At 40.5% G+C, this 23,941-nt stretch overlaps 1 protein-coding gene across 1 annotated transcript in view; it reads right to left on the bottom strand.

Moving 5' to 3' along the window:
• The window catches only part of tut1 (terminal uridylyl transferase 1, U6 snRNA-specific), a 26,526-nt gene extending 9,041 nt beyond the window's left edge, over positions 1–17,485 (bottom strand). The window contains exons 1-7 of the mRNA XM_043675121.1: positions 17,204–17,485; positions 11,695–11,885; positions 9,730–9,939; positions 6,840–6,954; positions 5,936–6,066; positions 4,900–5,138; positions 2,858–2,967 (exon numbers count right to left, since the gene is read on the bottom strand). Of these exons, the coding sequence (XP_043531056.1) occupies positions 2,858–2,967; positions 4,900–5,138; positions 5,936–6,066; positions 6,840–6,954; positions 9,730–9,939; positions 11,695–11,885; positions 17,204–17,279 (1,072 nt within the window). The 5' untranslated portion in view covers positions 17,280–17,485. The remainder of the gene's footprint in view (positions 1–2,857; positions 2,968–4,899; positions 5,139–5,935; positions 6,067–6,839; positions 6,955–9,729; positions 9,940–11,694; positions 11,886–17,203) is intronic.
• Positions 17,486–23,941: the final 6,456 nt, after the last annotated feature.

The raw sequence follows: 23,941 nt of genomic DNA, 5'->3' as shown, positions 1-23,941 counted from the left end.
CCTTTCCAAATACATGTACATCCTGTCCCTCAGGATTCCCTCCAACAACTTGCCCACCACTGATGCCAGGCTCACTGGTCTATAGTTCCCTGGCTTGTCCTTACCACCCTTCTTAAAGAGTGGCACCACATTAGCCAACCTCCAGTCTTCCGGCACCTCACCTGTGAGTATCGATGATAAGATATCTCAGCAAGAGGCCCAGCAATCACTTCTCTGGCTTCCCACAGAGTTCCAGGGTACACCTGATCAGGTCCTGGGGATTTATCCACCTTTGTGCATTTCAAGACATCCAGCACTTCCTCCTCTGTAATACTTTTGCTTGTTGTCTGTATAGGATCTTTCAAGTTCATTAGCTGCTGTTTTAGTGTGCTGATGGGTTTGTGGGCTACCATGATGCCAAGGGGTCTGAGCAGTGTCATTCCTGAAGAAGGGCCTGTGCCCGAAACGTCGAATCTCCTGTTCCCTGGTCTGTATAGGATCTTTCAAGTTCATTAGCTGCTGTTTTAGTGTGTTGGTGGGTTTGTGGGCTACCATGATGCCAAGGGGTCTGAGCAGTGTGGCAGTCAAACCTACATCGAGAACCTCAACCTAAGCTACAAATCTTCTCAAAACTTGCTAAGTCCTACAGGCACAATACGCAAAACATGGCCCGAAAATGTGAAATGAATGTCATCTAACAGAGTGCCACCCGTGAACTGCTATAATTGCTGCATGAATGCCTAAGAAAACAGGTCCTACCTAAATGTCTTCAATACAAACCTACCCTTAACACCCCGCGAGCCAAAAGAATAGCAGAGCAAAATGGCCGCACAATGCTTAGAGAAATGATTAATGATGCCCACAACAGACTCCGTAAATACAACTGGGAACGTTTGCACCAAAAATCTTTACTCACTCGTGCAACAGACCATGAATGGACAGACACAGTACAACAAGCCATAGATATTAGACAGCGACAAACACAAAGTGAAAAAACTAGACAAACTTACACAAAGTAACACTGACAACACAGAAGCATGGATTTTAAAAAAACTTATCTGACCGACCCTTAACAGACACTGGCTTAGTAAGAGGATTAAATTACAACTGCCAGGATGCGGACAAGATTTCTTAGCTGCATTAGAAACAACACTGAAAGACAACCAACTCACAGAAAAACCCAGCAAACTATCAAACAGGGAGTCGCACCAACATTAAGCAGAAAAAAGGAGGGAAATACACTCAATACACAAGAAAGGAAAGCTCTGGAAAGACTAAAAAAAAGCATTGTTATCCTACCTGCAAAGGATGCTTGACAATCATTCGAAATCGAAGAGACTACATTGAAAATGCGAACACACTACTTACAGATGCCAACACTTGCCAACAAGTGGCAATGGACCCGACCCCACAACCAGAGAACCGAATTACAGCCCTACTCAAAAAACTTCAGAAATCTGGATAAATAAATAAGACCGACTTCCAAAAAAATGAAACCAGACGGATCCAACACGCCATGCTTCTATGGATTACCCAAAATTCACAAACCAGGAGCCCTCTCAGTCCCACAGTCTCGCTTCCTGGAACACCAACTTACAGATCGGCCAAGGAGCTACACCAAAGACTAAAACACTTAGTAGAAGACTCACACCACTCTACATTACTATTACTCCAATTCATTTCCTGGAGTAGAACACCAAAAATGTAACATTCTTCCTATTGTGCCCAGAATTGGACATACCAATCCTGCTGAGGCCTAATCAGCTCTTTTTGAAGTTTCAGCATAACCTCCTTGCTTTTAGATTAGATTAGATTCCATACAGCATGGAAACAGGCCCTTTGGCCCACCAAGTCCACACCAAACCTCCGAAGAGTAACCCACCCAAACCCATTTTTCTTTGACTAATGCAGCTAACACGATGGGAAATTTAGCATGGCCAATTCACCTAACCTGCACATCTTTGGACTGTGGGAGGAAACTGGAGCACCTGGAAGAAACCCACTCAGACACAGGGAGAATGTGCAAACTCCACACAGACAGTCATCAGCGGCTGGAATCGAACCTGGGAACCTGGTGCTGTGAGGCAGCAGTGCTAACCACTGAGCCACCATGCCACCCACTTTTTATTTCATTTTAAAATTCAAAAAGCAAATGGCCCTGTCTGCTTTTTCAAATTTTCTCAACTTGTATGCCATCTTCAAAGATGTGTACATCTTACTTAATATCTCTTCCTGCACCTCTTTACAGTTGTACCATTTCAGTCATATTGTCCTTCCTCAATCTTAGCAATAAAACCCATTACTTCACAATATCTGCTTATTTTAGTGGTCAGTTACTTTGTTCATTTCACTGTTTACAAGATTTCCAGATTTCATGTCATCTCCAGATTTCATTGCTCTGTATACCACCACTGTACATAAAAATAAACCAGCAACTCCAATACTGACTCTCCAGAAACATCCTTGTATACTTCCCACAAATCTAAAACTCAATCGTTCCCAACAATACAATTGGTCAAGTTTGCATTTATTTACCCATAACTCCATGATGCTTAACTGTAAATGTAGAACATTTGCTTAGACATCTCTGATGAGCATCAAATTGAATGTGATTTTATTATTTAAAATCATTTTGAAATAAATATATTAGTAAAATGTATACAGGCTTTAATGTTTTGATCTAGGGGGAGAAAATGTTCCTATACATGTTTAATATTGTGTGATATTTTGTGGTTAGCAAATTCAGAAGGCCTTTCAATTAGTTTAAAGTGTTTGTTCAGACTGATATCTTCATTCCCAACTAATTGACTCTGATTAGGAGATGACTCTGTATGAATTGTCATCAAGGCTTTATGCAGTTTAACATAGCTTTTCTTACCAGCTAGTTGCTTTTGTTTTGCCCAATAGCGAACAGCATAGACAAGGGGTCTCACTCTTTGATCCAATGATGCACATAATTGAAGGAACTGTGTGTTACGTACAGCCAACCTACAAAAACAGATCATCCTGTCATTCTTCTCATTTCAAGCAAGCCATCAAAAACGAGCTTTGTGTATGGAAATCACAGATACCTAATCATATTGATAGTTACGATTATCACAAATTGTACTGATATCATTAATTTATTGAGAAAGGTCCAGACACAGTGATGTATGGCAAATAAGTCTGTACAAGGTTATATTTAACTTATACAGATCATAAAGTAGATATTTGAAAGTTAAAACAGCTTGGTCAAAGGAAGCGTGTAGCAGAACACAGGACTTTTCCAGGTTCCAACGCCACCAAGAAACAAAAATAACTCATGGGATTTTCAAGGGTGCAGCCCCTTAATTGATATAGAATCAGGTTCTCAATTCATATTTGGGCAGTGGGCAGGATGCTGAAAGACCTGCAGGCCCTTAATCTGGATGCAACCCCTTTAATTGGTCTCAATAAGGCCATTAAATGGACCTAATTAGTTATCTACCCTGTGCAGGGGCTAAATGTTCAGTTTTGTCTGTCTCCAACAAAAGGCACAAATCCAGCACATGGAACCAAAGGAAGACTTTATAGAATGTGAACAAGCAGTGCACCTTATTAGGTAAATGAGAAGACTTGGGGCTTACGTAGCTAAAGAGACAACTGCAAATGGTACGAGTACAAGCAGAATAAGTTGTACAAAAAAGGGCAAAGTCAGAAAAGATTAGAGTTCCAGTCTGAAGGATATTACAGAGGTTGGGAGCTTCATAATTACAGTAGGGTTTAAGCAAAAGGATGAATTTTAATATTCAGTTGCTATGAAATATCTTGCTAAGTTGAGATGTTGGGTGATGGATGAGGAGAGTTTAGTACAGGGTAGGAACAGGCAGCAGAGTTTTAGATAAATGACATTATGAGATGAGAGCAAGTCTAGCTGAGCATTACAGGCCACAAACGATTTGAACAACAGATCGGTGAAGTAGGGTTAGAGACTGACATGGTAGAATATTGATGCAGTTTCTTCAAAGCAACCTAAGACACCAGCCAAGGAAGCGGGAAAGGACTGGGTTGGTAAAGAGTTTGTGGCAAGGACCACAGACAATGCTTTAGTCCTCCCATTACAAGACTGGCTTTTGGACATGCTGTCCAACAACATGGAGGCAACGAAGAGAGATTTAGAAATGAAAGTTGTCACGGTACATGATGAAGCTGACCTCTTGTACATGATGATGCCAATGAGCAGTATGTCAATGTTGGAATGGAAGAAGTCAAATCTTTGGGTGTTAAAGCTGCAGGGTTGAGAAGAGAAGCCATTGCTAGAGAAGTTGTGTCTACAGTTGAAAAGAGAAGAGTGCAAACATGCATGGGCAACGCCATTAAGAGAGAAAAGAACAAGAGGAGCAGCAACTGAGAATGATGTAGCAAGGGAGTCAGCACTCACTGGATGTTACTGCAACTTTAGCAAGTACCAACTCAATTGGTTACAGATTTGGGTGACAATATGTTGAGAAGGATAGAGGTAGGAGTTGGAGATAATATGATAATTTGAAGGCAAGCAAAATTAGTATATTGGAAAGAGTATAGCTGAGGATAAAAAAATACTATTTGCAATTTTATCTAGAATGAAAATGAGGAATAGAAGTGTGTACTTTTATGGAATAGACTGCAGGAAGGAGGTAATGACAAGCTCAGTTCAATAACAGTGAGATAGGAAAAAAAAGCAAGAAGGAGAGAAACTTGGCTTGAGGACTATGGGCTGAGGGAGCAGGCAACTGAATGAATCACATCAAAAAATGGTGACAAAAACAATCTGTAGGCATCTTGCAGCTATTAAAATTGAGGGTGGAGAGTCAGAGAAAGGTGTTTTCATGAAAAGAGACAAAGTTACCCTTCCTCTCTGGATAGCCCTGATAAATCCAATTTAAAAATTTAAACACTATTTTAATTTGTTGGCTACTGTACCTATTATTAATAGAAATGTCTCCTTGCAAGCCCGATTCCTTATGGATAAATTTCACCACAGGTAGCCTAGCAGTGGTGACAGCCTGAACTTTGTGTATTCCTGGAACACATTTCTGCAAGACAGTTGCTACAAGTTGAAGCACCTCAGCTGTAGTTGATGTTCCCAGGTCTATGTCAGACAAGATCGAATCTTCAGATTGTGTTTCAAACTGAGCATCCTCTTTAATTCCATTAACCTCCTGTAATTAAATAAAGCATATTGTTTGTATCTGTGTATGCCTGCTCCAGTTATCTTTTGATTCCCCATCCCTTCAGCAGATTTTATCATTTTAAAATGTCATCGTGGTTAGTATTTAGAATGTCTTTGTCAGAACTTTAACAAAAATGACAAAATACAGATTAAATTTTGTGGAAGACCAGAGATAGGATGCCAATACAACTATCTCTGTCCACTCAGAATGTACTTCCCATCAACACTGAAGTTCTTTGAGAATTCCCAATAGAAGAACTGAAGGATTACAACAGATAAGATAATGCAGGTTGCACTTACAAAATTTGTTAAATAACCAGGAGAGAAAAAAAAATCAGTCATTAAAATTGTGTGCCTCTTAATTATTCAAAAGCTGTCATAGTTCTTCTTTACTAAAGCCAAGTAGTTTTCCAAGACTAAAAAAAAGATGGTGCTTTGTATCAAACAATTTTCATTCAACTCATTCAAATTTAGAGAAACAGTACTCTGGTGAAAGCTCAGGTATGGCTAATTACAATTTTTTTCTCCCTAAGACTGACTATGTCACATCCAAATGAAATTTTGCAAATGCTTTCAACTGGCTTGTAAACAAATATCCAGTGAGTTCCTTTAATGAAAGTTCAAGCTGCAGCATTTGATGCTCTTTTGCAGATGCTTGGCTTTTTAAAAAACCACAACTTGGTTTGCAAACACAGGGGCATATACAACAGCTAGAAACATTTTAATCTCCTAATATTATTGAATATTATGCAGATACTACCAGAGTCCCAAAAGATGTAAACGTACTTCAGTTTCAACTTTGCTTCTAGCATGTGCCTGGAAAGCCTTGGTGTTTTCGAGATCCAGAAACAAATCCATGTCACAGCCATGGATACCAAATGCATTCACCGATGATCCAAAGGGTAAGATTCTACAACCTTGAAACAAAATCACATTAAGCCACTTGTTACAATGGCCGCATAGTTCGAAAGTCAGTAAACTTAAACTTACAATCAATGTTGAAAAGTTTGAAATGAAAACCTTTCCCTTTTAAGTTCTATCAATAGTAATGTCTACAGAGAAGAATTGCATGGAATAAAGTACCAGCCTTTCAACACTGACATTTGAGTTTGAATCCACTCAGATTAATGAGATGAGAAGTCTTTTCTGTCCATTGTTTTTAATGGTACAAGGAGAAACAAACATCTTTATGAGCCACTGAAAGCCCATTGTATGATATCTACCCCTAAACAGGGACAAGGTTTGGATCCAGATGTGGAAAATTCTTGTCTAGTAGAAGTATTTGTCTAAATTTGAAATTATGTGAATAAGGTGCCACCGTGTACACAGAACATTGGGCATCTGCACCCTGTGTAATGAGTGTTGGGTATTAATACCAACTATCACAAGCGATGTTTCCTTTCTCAGATCAAAAGCAAAAAACTCATAAGTGAAAAATCTACTCAGCAGAAATTTACGACAATCCTTACATCTAAATGAAAGCCAGTTCTAAGTAAAAGCCTTCAGGATTTTGAATACTGGAACAATGATATTGCAACAATGTATTTTTTGCAAGAAAAGCACCAATTTCTTTTTAATAATCTTAATGTCCATAGCCTAAGGCAACAAGTCTCACTGTTAAGGTGATTCCAATTCATATCTCTCATGTAACAATGGTCAAAACTCAAGCAATAATGTTGAGATCACTTACTTGGGAAAAATTCTAAGAAGACCTCTTGTAAAAGTGACACAATCAATTCCCTAAGCGTTTTTTCACTTTCTGTAAGCTCAAACAACTGTAGCAACTGCTTCATTTGTTCATCTACCTGTCACACAAAAAGAATTGCTATTGAACATGAGAAGCAGTCAAAATCTTCGCTTGGATACGCATAAGCAAATGATATGATCCTTTGTGACTGGTGAGCAACATATTTTGTGCAAGCAGCTGAACAGCAGAATATCCATTGCAGACATCTGTTACTACTATGCAGGTAAATTAAATCATATAGTTCAGGCTGTTACTAGAGATAGGTTAGTCCTCACTGATGTGAGACAGCTATAACGTCAGCAAACAAAGGACTTGGATAATGTGACAACTACAATAAAGCATTTAATTGCTGTCATTATATTCCTCTCCAATTTTTAAAAATAAATCTGAATAAGATATCCAATGACATCAATATTAATTAATCATTCAACCATGCTAGTCAGGCTTAAAACAAATAGAAAAACTACATCTGCTCCACAGCTTTGAAGACAGTTTTCTAACAATTTTCCTTCCAACTGCAGTAGCTCCTGAATAATGTTTTCTAAAACAGACAATTGCTTTGTCATAATTAATAAATTAGTCATTTTTTGGGTCATCTTAAATCACAGAATTTCATCTGGAAAGTATATCTGAGTGGTTTGATTGTCTTTTTTCCAGTATCCTGATGACCATCAATAAATGCATTTCAGATGAGAGACATTAAAATGTGAATTCATATCAATATTTATTAGAGTGAGATATTTATTTAACTTTTACAAAGTACACAGTGAAATAAATACAGAAAACTGCAAAGTAGAAATTATGCGAGTTATCCCCAAATTTACTGACCAAAGGAGAAGGAATGGTGCTGTTTGTGGCAACATCACAGTGCGGAACTTTTCACATAATAAGCTGCATGGAGATAGTGAGGACTGCAGATGCTGCAAAGTCAGACGACAAAATGTGGAGCTGAAAAAAACAGATCCTGATGAAGGGTCCTGCCGAAATGTAGACTCTCCTGCTCTTTGGATACTGCTTGACCTGCTGTGCTTTTTCCAGCTCCACATTTTATCAGCATTATAAGCTGCTGATTGTGTTAAACAAAAGGAGAATTTTCCTTTAAAAGATTTATTGTCATAAGGATCTTATTCTTTCATGTGATGTGGGTGACACAGGTGGTCAGTATTTGTTACACATTCCTAATTGCCCTTGAGAAGGTAGTGATGAGTTGTATTCTTTAAATGCTGCAGTTAAAAATGAAGTAAGTACACCTGGAGTGTTGTTGGGGTAGGATTTCCAAAACATTGACTCAGTGACAATGAAGGAACGATGGTTGCAGTTCCACGTCAGAACAGCATGTGACTTGAAGTGTAACTTGCAGGTGGTAGTGTTCCCATGCACCTGCTACCCTACTCCTTCTAACTGGTAGAGATCATGGGTTTGGAAAACTGCGTTAAGAGAGCCTGGCTGAATTGCAGTATCACATCTTGTAGATGTTACACGCTGTCAGTGTACATTGATGGTGGAGGGTCTGAATGTTTAAGGTGGTGGGTGAGGTACCAGTCATGCAGGCTGCTTTGTCATGGTTAGTGTCAAGTCTCTCGAACGTTTAGGAGCTGTACTCATCTAAGCAAGCAGAGACCATTCCACCGCACTCCTCTTGATTTGAGCTTTTAGATCATGAACAGGCTTTGCAGATATGGTGCTGAGTTACTCAAAGAGCTCCAGTCTGCTCTTGTTGCCAGAGAATTTAAATGGCCATTCCAGTACTGTTGTTGAAAAATGTGGTGCTGGAAAAACACAGCAGGCCAGGCAGCATCCGAGGAGCAGGAGAATCGACATTTCGGGCGGGCTTATGCCCGAAATGTCAATTCTCCTGCTCCTCGGATGCTGCCTGGCCTGCTGTGTTTTTCCAGTACCACATTTTTCAACTCTGGTCTCCAGCATCTGCAGTCCTCACTTTCCCCATTCCAGATAATTCATTCCTGTACTGACTGTAAGTGAAAGCAGGACCAAAGGAAAAAAGCTAAAAATTGTTAAAATTTGAATACAAGCTCCAAAAATATTAAAAATAAGAGGAAGACGTCTGCAAGCTTTAACTAATCATATTATCTTTATATTACAGTAGATAAAATTACTTACGTCATTCTATATTATGAACATGTAAGGAACAACTGATGCGAATTACTTTACGATTGACTAACCAAATTGGTACTTACGTTCGTGATCACAACAAATTACACAGTTTTAAACAAGGTTAACATAATGTAAATTGTTAATGCAATGAATGCAGCCATCAATCACCTTAAGTAACAATGGGTTGGTAAAGAGTTCAAAACATCACCTTCTTTTGCAAAACAAAGTAACAAAGAGAAAAACAGAACTTACAGCACAACTAATGTCACTTTTTGTCTCTAATGCCAAAATAAGAAGGAACAAATTCATCTTAAGTCATGAATTAAATTTCAGGAGTCTGCAGCACACAAACCTTCACTTTTGCAAAGGTTTTTAATCCTTAAAATGCTAGCCAGAGGTGAAAATAGGATTTAATTAATTAAATATTTTAGCCATAATATCACATCAGTATCCATTTAAAATTAAACTGACAGAGAAAAAAAACTAAGCAGCCGTACGATGCAAAGCATCACACCAGAGCACATGACAGGTTGACTAAAGCGATCACCATTTAGTTCCTCAGCAGAAATGCTGCTGTTAATCAGAATACCCAAGGAAATTCTCAGCAGATTACTATGCTAAACTTTTTTATTAGCTACCAATTCACCTTTGAAACCCCCTTTTAAATCACAACCATTGTTTTAATTAGCTGGTCACATTGTGAAGGTAAAGTACTTACATCAACTGCTTGACAGAGACCCTGTGTCAGCTCTTCAAAATCAATCCACTGTTTTTTCCCAGGGATTTGCTTCCGTTTTGGAATATATTTGAACTCCTTAGTCTCTTTGTGCTTTACTCGTAGTTTTTGACCATTCATGCAGTGCTGTGTAATAGACAGCACTTTTTCCACTTCCTCAGTATCACCCATTTCTATAATTGCATATAAACCCTGTAGATGGTAACATAAAATCTCAAATTATACACAGAAGTCATTAAGTTACATTCAAATCAATGAGTTTATTCAACCAATTCAATTTCTAACCAAAGAGTTTCTTAAATTGCCAAAATTCACAGTATCTTGTGGATCAGAACAAAGATAAGTTTATCAACACAGATGCATCTAGTGTCTGTCTAGTCTGCAGCAGCAGATAGAAAAATAAATTATCAAAAGAGAGATTTTCCACCTGTTTGCTGAACTATTCAGTAAATAGGTTTCCAGCCCTCCCAAATTGCCCACTCGCCACTTAAATTGGGCACACATCTCCTGGACTTGGTTATTCTGCGAAATCTGCATGATTTAGCTTCCCTACCATAATAGACTGAAGGGTTTCACTGCCAAAAGACAGCAGTGAGCAGCCAGTGTAACACTTTACCAGTATACTGGGGCAACTCTCAGGAATTGGGAAGGGAAGCAAGAATAGATTGAGGGGGAAGATGGAAAACAAAAAGGCTTGAAGATCAGGGATCAGAGTCAGGTGCAAAGACAGAAATTGGGAAATTCGTGCCCAGGAACCCTGTCCCTGCCTATTCTTGGGATTTCAGGTAATAGCTGTTTAAGCAAATGCAGAAGCAGAAATACTAAAAACGCAAACCATACATTTACAAAGCAAAAGCAGTAATGTTTGAAAATGTCACATGGTTAGAGACTGCTTGATCACAATGTCAAGTGAATAAACTCCAAGAATGCCTCCAACCAGACTTGGTAATGTTGCACAGCACATTAGTCAACTAAAGCATCACAATCAGGAACGGAGTTTTGTTTATTGATGTTTCTATGTTTGCAGCCAAACCATCCAATTCATCCACCTGCCCTCTGAACAAAGGTTGGAGTATTTCAATGTAATTTACAAATATCTTCACTGCCCTCAAAATTTAGAATCACAAAACTGAAGGCAGCACAATAGGAGGTTATTGCCTTGACTAGCTTTTCAAACAACCATCATTACCTCAAGCTAAACTCTTGCTTTTTCTGCATATCCTAGCATACGATGTCGACTCAAATAATAAACCAATGTCCTCCTGAATGCCTCAACAAAACCTGTCTCCACATTTCTCAGCATTGTATTCCATATTCTAATTAATCATTGTGTGAATAAGATGTTTCTCACATCATCCTTACCTCTTTTGCACGATCTTGAAATCTGTGCCCTCTCATTCTTGTCCCTTTTGAGTGGGAACAACCTTTCCCCCTTTACTCTATCCAGTCCACTCATGTTTTTGAAAACCTCTCAATATTCTTCTCTCCAAGGTGAGCAGTCCCAACTTCGTCAATCAGTCTCAGAACTGAAGTTTCTCATTCCAGCAACTATTCTTGTAAATCACTTCCAAACTCCCTCCAATGCATTCATATCTTTCCTACAGTGTGGTGTCTTCAACTATAGAAAATATTCCAGCTGAGGTCCAACAGGTATCTTAGAAAAGTTAAATATCGCCACCTTGCTCTTGTACTGAACGCCTCTATTAATAAAACCATGATCACTATATGCTATATTAATTGCTCCCACTATCTGTTCTGCCACCTTCAATGATCTTTGCACAAAACTGTTGTGTTATTAGAGCTCTCTCTAGTGGCAGAAAACTACCATTTGCACTTGGCAATTTACTTCAAAGATTCACACTACAGCTCTCTGCAATTTTTTCATCTGTTCCAAGTTATTACATTTAATTTAGGATTATATTGAAGTCAATTGCCAATAGGACTTACTTTGTCTTTGTCCATTATCACGTTTGCCACCGTGCCAAAGTTTTGAAAGTAGTCAGTGATTTCCAGATTAGATGTGCCTTTATGGAAACCACTTACAAACAAACTCTTCTCTTGCTGGGATTTTCTGCAACTTCTTACACTCAGCAGTTTTTGATGTTTCTTTCCTTTGAGATGATCATTTAAACTGGGACCTAAAAGCATGAAAGAGAATGGATTACAGAAGGGTTGCAATCACCTTTTCTTTTAGAAACTGAGTACATTGCAAAGAGACATAGGTACAGCCATTGTCGAGGTCGAGGAGGTCGGCGAGGAGGTCGAGGTCGAGGTCGAGGTCGAGGTCGAGGTCGAGGTCGAGGTCGAGGACGAGGTCGAGGACGAGGTCGAGGACGAGGACGAGGACGAGGACGAGGACGAGGACGAGGACGAGGACGAGGTCGAGGTCGAGGTCGAGGTCGAGGACGAGGACGAGGACGAGGTCGAGGACGAGGTCGAGGTCGAGGTCGAGGTCGAGGACGAGGAATTCGATAATGATATTGGATATATCTGAACAGATTGATTAAAAAATATCTATTAAAGACAATAGATTGGCAGGTAACAAAAAGGGAACACAAAAGTTATTTATAAAGATATATATGGCAAAAACTAATCAAAAAGGTCCATACTGGAAGCAAGGATGTTGACAATGCCACAGCAATGGAAGGGATAATAGAAAAATTGGACATGATTACATATTTAAAAAAGAGTCACTTAAGAAGTTGGTGTTATTAATACAGACTTCAACAGCTTGAGCCCTACTTGGGTATGGGAGACATGGCAGGGGATAAGAGAATTTCAACAGTTACATCCCTGTTCAGAAGAATAAAGGGAGAAACGTAGTGACCACAAGTAGGTCAGCTGAACATCAGTAGTTGGGGTAATCTGGGAGGCAATATTCCCAAACATGAATAATTCTCATTTGAAAACACAGACTAACAAATGTCAGTCAGCACAGATTTAAAGGCAATCACATCTCCTAAACTAGACTGAGTGTGCTGACTTAGTAACAGAGATGGTTGATGCGAGTTCATGAACTTAAAAAGGAGAATGAGGAGATAATAAACTAAATAGTACAATGTTAATGGCAACAGCAATGAGGCCTATGGGACTGAGTCCACGAGAAAGATCAGTCATGATCTTAATGAATGGTGGAGCAGGCAGGGGCCACAGAACCTACTCCTGCACCTATTTCAGATTCGCTTATATTCTTCTTTTCGATTTGTGCATACAAACCCTTGAAAATTGTGGGATAGGTTGCAAAACTTACTTTTAAAACCGTGCAGGATAAGTAGCTTCAAATATGGAGACTATGGTCAGAGAAGGACCTTGTTCAAAAGAGCTACAGCACTCCTGACCTGCAAAGGGGAGAGGAACACCTCTACAGAGTCTTCACCAAGAACAGATATCCCCATAACTTCATCCTTGGATGCCTGGCAGACAAACAACATGATGAGGACATACCACGACCTTATTCACGAGCCATGATACCTTACATAAAGAACGTCTCCGAGCTGAGAGTCAGACATCTCTGACCACTGGGATGCACGACAGCCCATAAACTGACAGCCATGCTCAGACAACAGCTCACCAGGACAGAAGACCCTATACCCATCATGTGCAAGACAAAGGTAATTTACAAGATTCCATACAAAGACTGCACGCAACACTATAATGAACAAACAGGCAGATAACAAGCAATCTGCATCCACAAACACCAATGAGCCATTGGATGCCATGACCAGCTGTTCCTCGTAGACACACACACACACAGCTGGCAAGGCCCCAAATTCGACTAGGACACAACACAACGATTTAGGACAAGCCAAACAGAAGACACACAGAATTTCTAGAAACATGGCACTCATCCACAGACCCCATCAACAAACACACAGACCTAGACTCATTCTACCGGCCACTACAACAAACAACCAGAACAGGCAACCGGAAGCAGCAGGAATGGAATCAAATAAATCCCAGAAGACACAGCACAACAGTGCTTCACAGGAGGTTCCATAGCACTGAAGATGTCACATAGACAGGGGGTGAAACATCTGCAAATCAACTTCCCAGCTTGGTGAACATATCCACAACTATGATTTTCCAGGTTATTACTAATGAAGTATATTGTTCAAGGCCAAGTGGACTGTAATAATTAGTCTCCAGATCCTGCAGATTAGTCAGGAAGCTTGCTGGAGTGATGATCTAGCTGCTGAGGTCATTTTCAAACTTCAAGTTAAAAACATGGGAGAGAGTGCCTCCATCTTGGGGAGCCTTCTCCCTCACTTACCTGGAAAGATGGTTTTTTTGCAGCTTCAGTTCCAGAGGACTTCTGTTCTTTTCTGTTTTCTTTTCTAATTACTTCAAAGGATGTGGACACTGACTAGGCCAGCATTTACTGCCCATCCATAGTAGCCCTTAAGAAGGTGTGAGCTCTAGAAAACCTCTGCAGGAGTTTGTCTGAAGAGTACCCATGGTGCAACCATCTTCAGCTGCTTCATCAATGACCTATCCTCCATTTTAAGATCAACAGTGAGCACATCTACCAATGAGTGCACAATATTCAGCACCATTCATGACTCCTCAGGTCTTGAAGCAGTCCATTTCCAACTGAAGCAAGACTTGGATAATAGCCAGGCTTGGGTTGACAACTGACAAGTAACATTTGTGCCACACAGTGCCAGGCAAAGACTATCTCAAAAAAAGCGAATGCAATCACATGTTGTTGATTGCCATTGCTGAATTCCCCACTTTCAATATCCTGGGGAGGTTTCACCACTGACCAGAAACTGAACTGGACAAGCCTTTTGTAGATGTGATTACAAGGGCAAGTCTGAGACGAGGAATTCTGTTATGAGTAAGTCAACTCCTGATTCCCCAAAGCTTTTCCACCATTCGCAAGGCCCAAGTTAGAAATGTAACTCTCCTGGACGTTTGCAGCTCTCACACTCAAGAAACTTGACACGACCAGACAAAGCCAACCGCAAAACATCCACTCAATAGCAATGCTATCTACAAGGTGCACTGCAGAAAATTATACACTTCTTTAGAGAGCATCATCCAAACCCATGACCACTACTTTCGAAAAGCACACGTACAGCAGATACATGGGAATACCAAAATCTGCAAGACGCCCTCTAAGCCACACTCAATCTTGATTTTGAAACATACCGTTCCTGGAAAATCCTCCCTAAAGGAATGTAGGTGTACCTGCACCAAAGGGAGTGCAGCAGCTCAAAGGTGGCAGCTCACCACCACCTTCTTAAGGATAACTCGGGATAGGTGACAATTGCTGCCCAGCCAGCGATATTCACATCCCATAAATAATTGTTTAAAAAAAAGATGATAAGCACCAGTCTATGCGGTATAATAGTGTAATTAAGAAACGTATTCCTGGATTTTAACCAAGCAACAGTAAAGCAACATAATTCCATGTGAGGATGATGCATACTTGAGGAGAAAGCCAATCAACCAACCTTCAATCGAAGACTTTCCCTACCACCCTCAGTTAAATGGCAGGTCTGCACTCTGGCTTTTAATTGGGCAATTAGGGGAAAATCACAGCCAAGTATCATGTCTTGTAGTTCACAGGTTTAAACATTCTTTGAAACTCAAATGGTGCAGCTTCATTGGGTGTATTTCGCAGACCAAACCATGTGCTGCAGACTGTTACATTGCTACTCCCATACCTACCTAGTGCAATAGCAAATGTTTTAATATGCTGGATGTGTGTCTGTACACATATTCACAATGATATAGTTCATACATTTTTTTGCTAGTAGCAATAACACCTAATGACAGTTCCCTACAAAGTAGAAACTCCTTTCTCACCATTTGACCATGACCACAAGGGTCTAAAGTCCACAGGAGAAATCCTGCCTGACATTTCAAGTAAATGGCCATTCATAAGAACTGGGCTAACTTAGAAATGCAATAGGTTTCAAGTAAAAAGGAAGTATGTGAGGAAAAAAGTAGAGAAGGTAGAAGAAACAAACAGATGTCGAGTCAGAGAGAAGGACAAAAAGTCTTCAAGGTGGGAAATCCTGAAGGAGAAGTGATAGCAAAGTAAACATTAAATCAGAACCAAAGTACTGCACCACAGTACTGCTGGAAAATGAAATAACAACAGAACATGCTGGAAGCATGCTGATCTTTAACCGCGACACCATTCTCCCACATTAATATGTTGATATCCCTTGCTGTGTTGAATACAGGTCATCCTGCTATAACATGTGTTTCGTTAATGCAAATTTACTCTAACTCAATTGATGAATTGAGGACACTTTCTATATTGTGAACTTTTAAAGCATCCATTGGTTATAACACGATTCAGGCCCCATTAGTTTACATGGTGCTGCTATTGCACGATTTTCTTATAACTTGGGAGTGCACGAGAACAGAACTACAGCAGAATTATACCAAAACTGACTGTATCTATAAATTTGCTGGTTTCCACCTTGAACATCCTCAGTAACAGGCCTCTGGGGTAGAAAATTTCAAAGATTCACCACACTGAAAGAAATTCCTCCTCGTTTCAGTCGGAGATGGCTCACCTCTTATTCTGAGACTGACTACTGGTTCTAGACTTTGTATCACCACCTCACTGACATGCCCTGGTCACTGGAAGGCTCTACAAATAACAGCGTGCCAACACATTGGTTTCTGTTTCTGGAATCTGCTGGCATGCATGAACCAGAGGTCCACAGAGCTGAACAAAATATCAGAGGGAACACTGTTTTCCCACACCCTACCAATAATCATACCCAGGGAGGAGAAGGGGAGACATGCTCCCAGAGACAACACTATCCAGTCCCGCAAGAATTTTTAGAGTTAAATTCCCAGTCAATGCCTTTGGGTTAATACAGTCCTGATGTAGGTGGTAATGTCATTGGACTAGCAAATCTGCATCCCAGGTTAGTGTCCTGAAGATATAGGCTCAAATTCCACGATGGTAGATGTTGGAATTGGAATTCAATAAATGATCATGAGTGACATTGATGTTGATTGTTATTAAGAACCTCATTTGGTTTATAATACCCTTCATGAAAGGAAATCTACTAACTTATTCTCTTTCTTTCTGTTAGTTCTCCTAACTGGAAAGGCTGCTTGACCTGTTGAGTATTTGCAGCCTTTCTAGTCATAGAGTCATTCAAACAGACCCTTCGGTCCAACTAGTCTATGCTGACCATAATCCCAAACTGATCTAATCCCACCTGCCTGCTCCTGGCCCATATCCCTCCAAACATTTCTTCTTCATGCACTTTTCCAAATGTATTTTACTGCACTCCCATCCACCAGTTCCTCAGGAAATTCACTTTGTTTTATTATAAATCTGGTTCCATCGGACAGAGTGAAACAGAGGCTTCACCAACTCAGGGGCCTCCACACTCCCTCCCTTTCCAAATGGAAGAGCCTGGATCCTGGTAAACTAGGCCCCGGCACCGCCGTCACTGCTTTCAGAAGTTTCTGCACTTACTGTTGGGGACCCGAACATCACACAATAAGCAGCGGTAACCGCCGCGAACCAGCGGCTCCACGTCTGACACGCTCATTCTTCAGATTTTAACAGCGGGTAATATAAACCCGGCGGCGGGATTTCAGCAACCCCCCGTCTCAACGGACGGAGTGTCACCATCAACCCCCTCCGCCCGGAACCACGCGGCGCCCAAGAAAACGTTCCGTCCGTCAGTTTACAGTGTCCAGCTCTGGAGGAGCTAAAGGGGGTTAAAAATCTCAATATTTTAGCCCAAAAAGTGTATTTTCAAATGTCCTGGAGGTCTGTCTTTCATTTAATCTCCCCCAAAATGATTCCCCTGCCAAAAAAAACTCTTGTTATGATCCAGTTATAAACAATACATCCTGTGTGTGTACAAGTATCTGAACTTTAGTTTGTGGACCAAATAACAATAGGGAGTTTGCAGCAAATGGGAAATAGATTTAATGGAATTACATCATTTGAGTCTTAAATTATTTCAATTTCCTGGGAACGTTAAGAAATTATAATTGAAAGCTACCCAGAGAATGATATGCAAAATATATGAAAGGTACTCAGAAACTCTAGTTGTCTCACAATCCTTTAGGAAACAAGCTCATGATATGATCACTAAAAAAAAACACATGACCTGAGAGTAAATACACTGTATATTCAATATCTTAACTCAGATCACTTGATGCATGAAACGCAACTGAAGCATTCTCCTTTGTTGTAATCAATTAGTTTAATATTAGCCTCGATACTCAAGTATCAGAAGGTAATGGTTGTTTATAATAGCTGGCTATAATAAAATGTTTGCGAGGTTCTCCAATACCATCACATCCATGTCCAGTTTCTTACATTACAAGCGATAACATAAGCATTGCCACATTCAGTAGATATCCTACCAGAGGCAAAATCAACTCAGAAACCTTGCAACTTTCAGTTCTCAATATAACAAATCTTTTGCTAAAACACAAGAGAAAGTAAAGTTGCCATTGTCTTACCAGACCATAGTATTGCTGTCTCATCAGTGAGAGACAACTGGTGTAGTTTAACCAGAGGGTTACCATACCTCAGGCATCGGGAAAGGCTGAAAAGGAGAGTCCTTCATGGTAACCGCAGCTGGTACGGGAATTGAACCCACACTGTTGGCATCTCCCTGTATTGCAAAACAGCCATTCATAACTCCGCACATGATGAAACATTTTAAAATATACGTTCAACGTGAGTCTGACAATCAGGATGATGGTGGTTTTTATTGGTTATTACTATCCACTCAGCACCACTCCCCGAGCTTCCTGTCCTCATAAACATCTTCACAAATAGCAAATGCTAGTTGAAACCATCTGCCACTCCATAATGTGGTGGAGCCAGTGTTGGACTGGGGTGGACAAAGTTAAAGATCATACAAACACCAGGTTATAGCCCAATAGGTTTATTTAAAAGCACTAGCTTTTGGAGCACTGCTCCTTCATCAGCTGGTTGTGGAGTAGAAGATCGTAAGACATAGAATTTATAGCAAAAGATTACAGTGTCATACAGTAATATATTGAACAAACCTGAATTGTTAAGTCTTTCATCTTTTAGAATGGGTTGCAGGTTTTGGTTCATTAATATGAGATTTACAGGGTAAACAGATTCAGGACAACGCACAGGGCCTGAGCAGCCAACATCCACCATTGGAGTTTCAGTACAAACCCTGTTTGCACTTCTGGTGAGTCACAAGAATTACCATTTCCTCTACAAAGTAAAAGGCAGACTAGTCACCCTGAGGGAGAAAACTGTATAACAGAGTCATATTTAAAAATGAATATACTGGTTGGACTGGACCTTTATTTTGTGGTTTGCAAGTCAGATCAATATTTCATTTGCACGTTTTACAGGTTTTACTTTCTTGGCATCTTGATCTCAACATATGAGAAGACTATTGCTTATCTTTGGTAATTTGCATTCCTGAAATACATGATAAATACTGGATCTATTTTTATCTCCACATATGTGGACAGGATTTAAAACCCGTAAGCATTTTCTCAGTATCTGCCTCTATCAGGGTTTAATCACACAGTATGTCTGACCACTGAGCACTATTCCTCTGTCTCTGTCTCTGAGTTTGAATCCCTTTCATGACCTCTGTTCCTTTGTCCATTCCAGGCACTACCGTTTGGTTTGTATTCACATGTATCAAGGGTGTACATCACCCCATTCCTGCTGTGCCAGTTCCCAACAAGACACACTACAGTATCTTTGGTAGGGAGCCATCAGCTTGAATACAACTGAGCGGCTAGCTAGACCATTGTAGGGGACATGAACTGGTTAACCACATTTGTCAGAGCCTAGAGTCAGATCAAGTAAGAACAGCAGATTTTCCTCCCTTTAAAGGCAATTGTGAACCAAATTTTACAATTGAAAGTCCAGTTATTTCATTGGGTCTCTCTATTACGAAGCTGAAGGCAAGGATTAGACAGAATGGTGGTAAAACAAAACCCCACCACTTCCAACCTCAGCCAGAGGTAAGTTTTGAGTAGAAAGGTCTATGATCAATTTTCCCACTTCACCCCCAGTTAATGACTATTTAAGGGCCTCATCCTGTCACTGTTAGTATTAACCCAGTTTTCAAGCAAGCCACAACATCCATGGCAACTCTAACCATGCAGTGAGCTGGTCACCTGCCAGGCGAATGAAGGAGGGCTGTCTTCATCAAACATATTCATTCAATGTCTAAATGTTCCTGATCAGGGGACTGGAATCGGAATGGATAGAATGAAGAACTGAAAGCAAATACCCCTGCCTTTGCTGGTAATGCTCTGCATCCGTCTTCCTTTCAGCTCCTACCCACTCAGCAAAACACCTCCCCACATTAATTACCTATGGTCCGGGTTCATCCACAACCAGTGCCTGAATTGTGGCCAAAAGTGGGGAGGTGGAGCTACCTCCATCCTCATTTCCATGATGCTGCTGAGCACAGGAGCTGCCAGCCTCTGGATCAATTTCTTCAACTTCTTTCAATAAATGACAACACAAGGTTTGTATAAAGATTTGTAGCTCGAGTGCTGTTTGTTGTAGTTGTGTGTATGTTTGCCAAGGTGCAAAGTTGATTTGCAGATGTTTCGTCCCTTGTCTGTGACATCTTCAGTGCTTTGGAGCCTCCTGTGAAGCGCTGCTGTACTGTTTCTTCTGGAATTTATTTGGTTCCGTTCCTGCTGCTTTCAGTTGCTGGTTCCAGCTGTTCATTGTAGTGGCCGGTATATTGGGTCCAGGTCAGTGTGTTTAGATTAGATTAGATTACATTACATTACAGTGTGGAAACAGGCCCTTCGGCCCAACAAGTCCACACCGACCCGCCGAAGCGCAACCCACCCATACCCCTACATTTACCCCTTACCTAACACTACGGGCAATTTAGCGTGGCCAATTCACCTGGCCTGCACATCTTTGGACTGTGGGAGGAAACCGGAGCACCCGGAGGAAACCCACGCAGACACGGGGAGAACGTGCAAACTCCATACAGTCAGTCGCCTGCGGGGGGAATTTGTTGATGGATTCCATGGATGAGTGCCGTGCTTCTAGGAATTCTCTGGCTTTCCTCTGTTTAGCTTGTCCTATGATCGTTGTGTTGTCCCAGTCGAATTTGTGGTCCTTGTCATCTACGTGTATGGCTACTAGGGACAGTTGGTCAAACCATTTATTGGCTAATTGGTGTTCATGGATGCAGATTGCTAGTTGTCTGCCTGTGTGTCCTATATAGTGTTTTGTGCACTCATCCACAGACTTGCACTAAATAATATATAGAACACACAGGCAGACAATTAGCAATCTGCATCCATGAACATCTTCAGCCAGTAAACGCCATGACCAGCTGTCCCCAGTAGCCATAAACACAGATGACAGGGACCATAAATTCAACTGGGATAACTCAACAATTATAGGACATGATAAATAGAGAATAGCCAGAGAATTCCTAGAAGTATGGCATTCATCCACGAAATCCATCAACAAGCACATTGACCTAGACCAGTATACCGGCCACTCCAATGAACAACCAGAAGTCGCAACCAGAAGCAGCAGGAATGGAACCAAATGAATCCCAGAAGACACAGTACAGCAGTGTTTCACAGGAGGCTCCAAAGCACTGAAGATGTCACATAGACAGGGGGTGAAACATCTGCCAATCAACGTTGCAGCTCGACGAACATACCCACAACTACGATAAATGACAACACAAACAGACTGTGGTAATGTGCCTCGTCCTTCAGAGAGGTATTTAATGAGGTCCCACACACAAATCTATTGATTCAATTTAAAACTGTGTGGCTTCCAGTTAAGTCCAAGCAATGGACAAGATACTGACTGAAGTGGAAAGTAAATGTGTTAAACAGTAAATAAAAATAAGTACGAGCATGAAGAGCTGAATGGCTTTCTTCCAACCTGTGGAATGCAATGATTCTAACATCAAGTGCAATAATTAGGGGCTTACACTGCAGATGGCTAAACTGCTTCTAATTTACACTTTGACCTGGAATCAAAAACTCAATGCACAACGGTCAAATTTGCAGGTGTTTTCAAACTGAGAAGGACATAGAATAGGAAGAGGCAGCTCAGAAATTACTAGGTTGGAAAATATATACTTATTATACACGTAGGTGTAGCAAAAGAATTGAACATGAAAATTAATACATAAAAATGCTAAGTAAACTACATAACAAGTAAGAACAGATGGCATATATATGCTTCATGAATGGTTTGAAATAGCTTTAAATAAAATTGAAATAGACTTAAGAGCGTAAGATGCAGTATGAGCAATGTACAAGAGCGGCAATCAACAAAGCTAATAGGATATTGAACTACGCAGTCAAAACAATAGAATGTGAGTCAGAGGAAGTAACGGTGAAATATATAGCACTCTCATCAGACGTGCCTTGAATGTCAATTCCCAACCCCTGATTGTCAAGAAACAGACAGATTCAAGCATTGGAAACAATACCAAGATGTGAGGTACATAATTCTTTGAAATGTGTGTCACAAGTAAACAGGATGGTTAAGGAGACATTTAACAGCAGTCAGAAACAGAGGCATGGTGGCTCACTGGTTAGCACTGCTGCTTCATAATGCCGGGGAACTGGGTTCAATTCCAGCCTTGCATGACTGTGTGGAGTTTGTACAGGGTGGGTTTCCTCAGAGTGCTAGGATTTCCTTCCACAGTCCAAAGATGTGCAGGCTATGTGGATTGGCCATGGAAAATGCAGGGTCACAGGAAGAGGGTGGATCTGGCTGGAATGCTCTTTGGAGGGTCAGTTATGAACTGGATGGGCTGAATGGCCTGTTTCCACAGTATATAGATTCTATGAACATGCTTGCCTTCAATGACCAGACCTTTTAGCATAGGAGTCATGTTGATGAGGCCTCTTCTGGAGTACTGGTCACCCTGCTATAGGAAGGATGTTATTAAACTGGAGAGGGTTCAGAAAAGACTTACCAGGATGGTGCTGGGAATGGAGGGTTTGAGATATAAAAATAGACTGGGACTTTTTTTCACGGGAGCATAGAAGGTTAAGGGTGACATTATTGAGGTTTATATAATCATTAGAAGCATAGCTAAGGTGAATAACAAGGGTCTTTTTCCTAGAGTGCGGAAGTTCAGAACAAGGGGGCATACTTTTAAGGTGAGAGGAGAAAGATTATAAAAGGACAAGCACGAGTGGCAACTTTTTTTTTACGCAGAATGCGGTTCATATGTGAAATGAATTGCCAGAGAAAGTAGTGGCTGCAGATACAGTTACAACATTTAAAAAACATTTGGAAAAGTTCACAAACAAAAAAGGTTGGAAGGGGTATAGGCCAAGCACAGGCAGGTGGAATTGTTGAGTTTGGGAACATGGTCAGCATGGACTGGTTGGACTGAAGGGTCTGTTTCCACGCTGTATAACTCTATGTAAATCCCAATGTCCATAAGACCATAAGACAAAGAAGCAGGAACAGAATCTGAATTACAAAAAAGGAATGGGGAAGCTTAGTCCTTCCAATTTTTGTTTTTGTCTACCTCCAACCTTTAGTTGCCAAGGTCCCAAAGCTCTGGAATTCCCTCCCTCCCTACACCTCTCTCACTTTCTAGGTCATGTTCCTCCTTTAAAAACACCTGTTAAAACAGACCTCGTTGAGCAAGCCTCTGGTCATCTGACCCAATGTCTCTTAATATGGCTCAGTGTCTTTATTAAGTTTATAGATATTTTCTAAGTGACTTGTTCAGACATGTTACAACATATCTCTGGAGCAGGTAGAACTTGAATCCTGACCTCCTGACCCAGAGGTAAGGACACTACCACTACACATCGCCTCACTTTAGGATGGTTCATCAGGTTAAAGCACTATAGAAATGCAAGTTTTGTTGATGTTGTTAAGAATGTGGACTAAGGTCATCTAAAGACTCGCATAAGATCATTAAGAACATAAGAACTAAGGACAGGAGTAGGTAATTCAACCTCCCACATCTGCTCTGCTATTTAATATAATCATGGCTAATCACATCTCAAAGATCAATAAGTTAGAAATAGATCATTAGAAATAAATTACACCAAAACACTAAATTAAAAATGGAGGAAGAGAACTGATGGCGTACAGTACAGGTACGAGTTTAAATGAAAAAAATTTTTTAGAATGATGAAGTATTTGGACAAATCAAAAGCAAGTAAGCTTTTCTGTCATTCTTAAAATGTAAGCACCAGCCATCATATTTATAATGAA

This window comes from Chiloscyllium plagiosum, chromosome 33 (genome assembly GCF_004010195.1).
Source record: "Chiloscyllium plagiosum isolate BGI_BamShark_2017 chromosome 33, ASM401019v2, whole genome shotgun sequence".
NCBI classification, from domain to species: Eukaryota; Metazoa; Chordata; class Chondrichthyes; order Orectolobiformes; family Hemiscylliidae; genus Chiloscyllium; species Chiloscyllium plagiosum.
The sequence above is the reverse complement of the archived record's forward strand: the minus strand, read 5'-3'. Positions and strand labels throughout refer to the sequence as shown.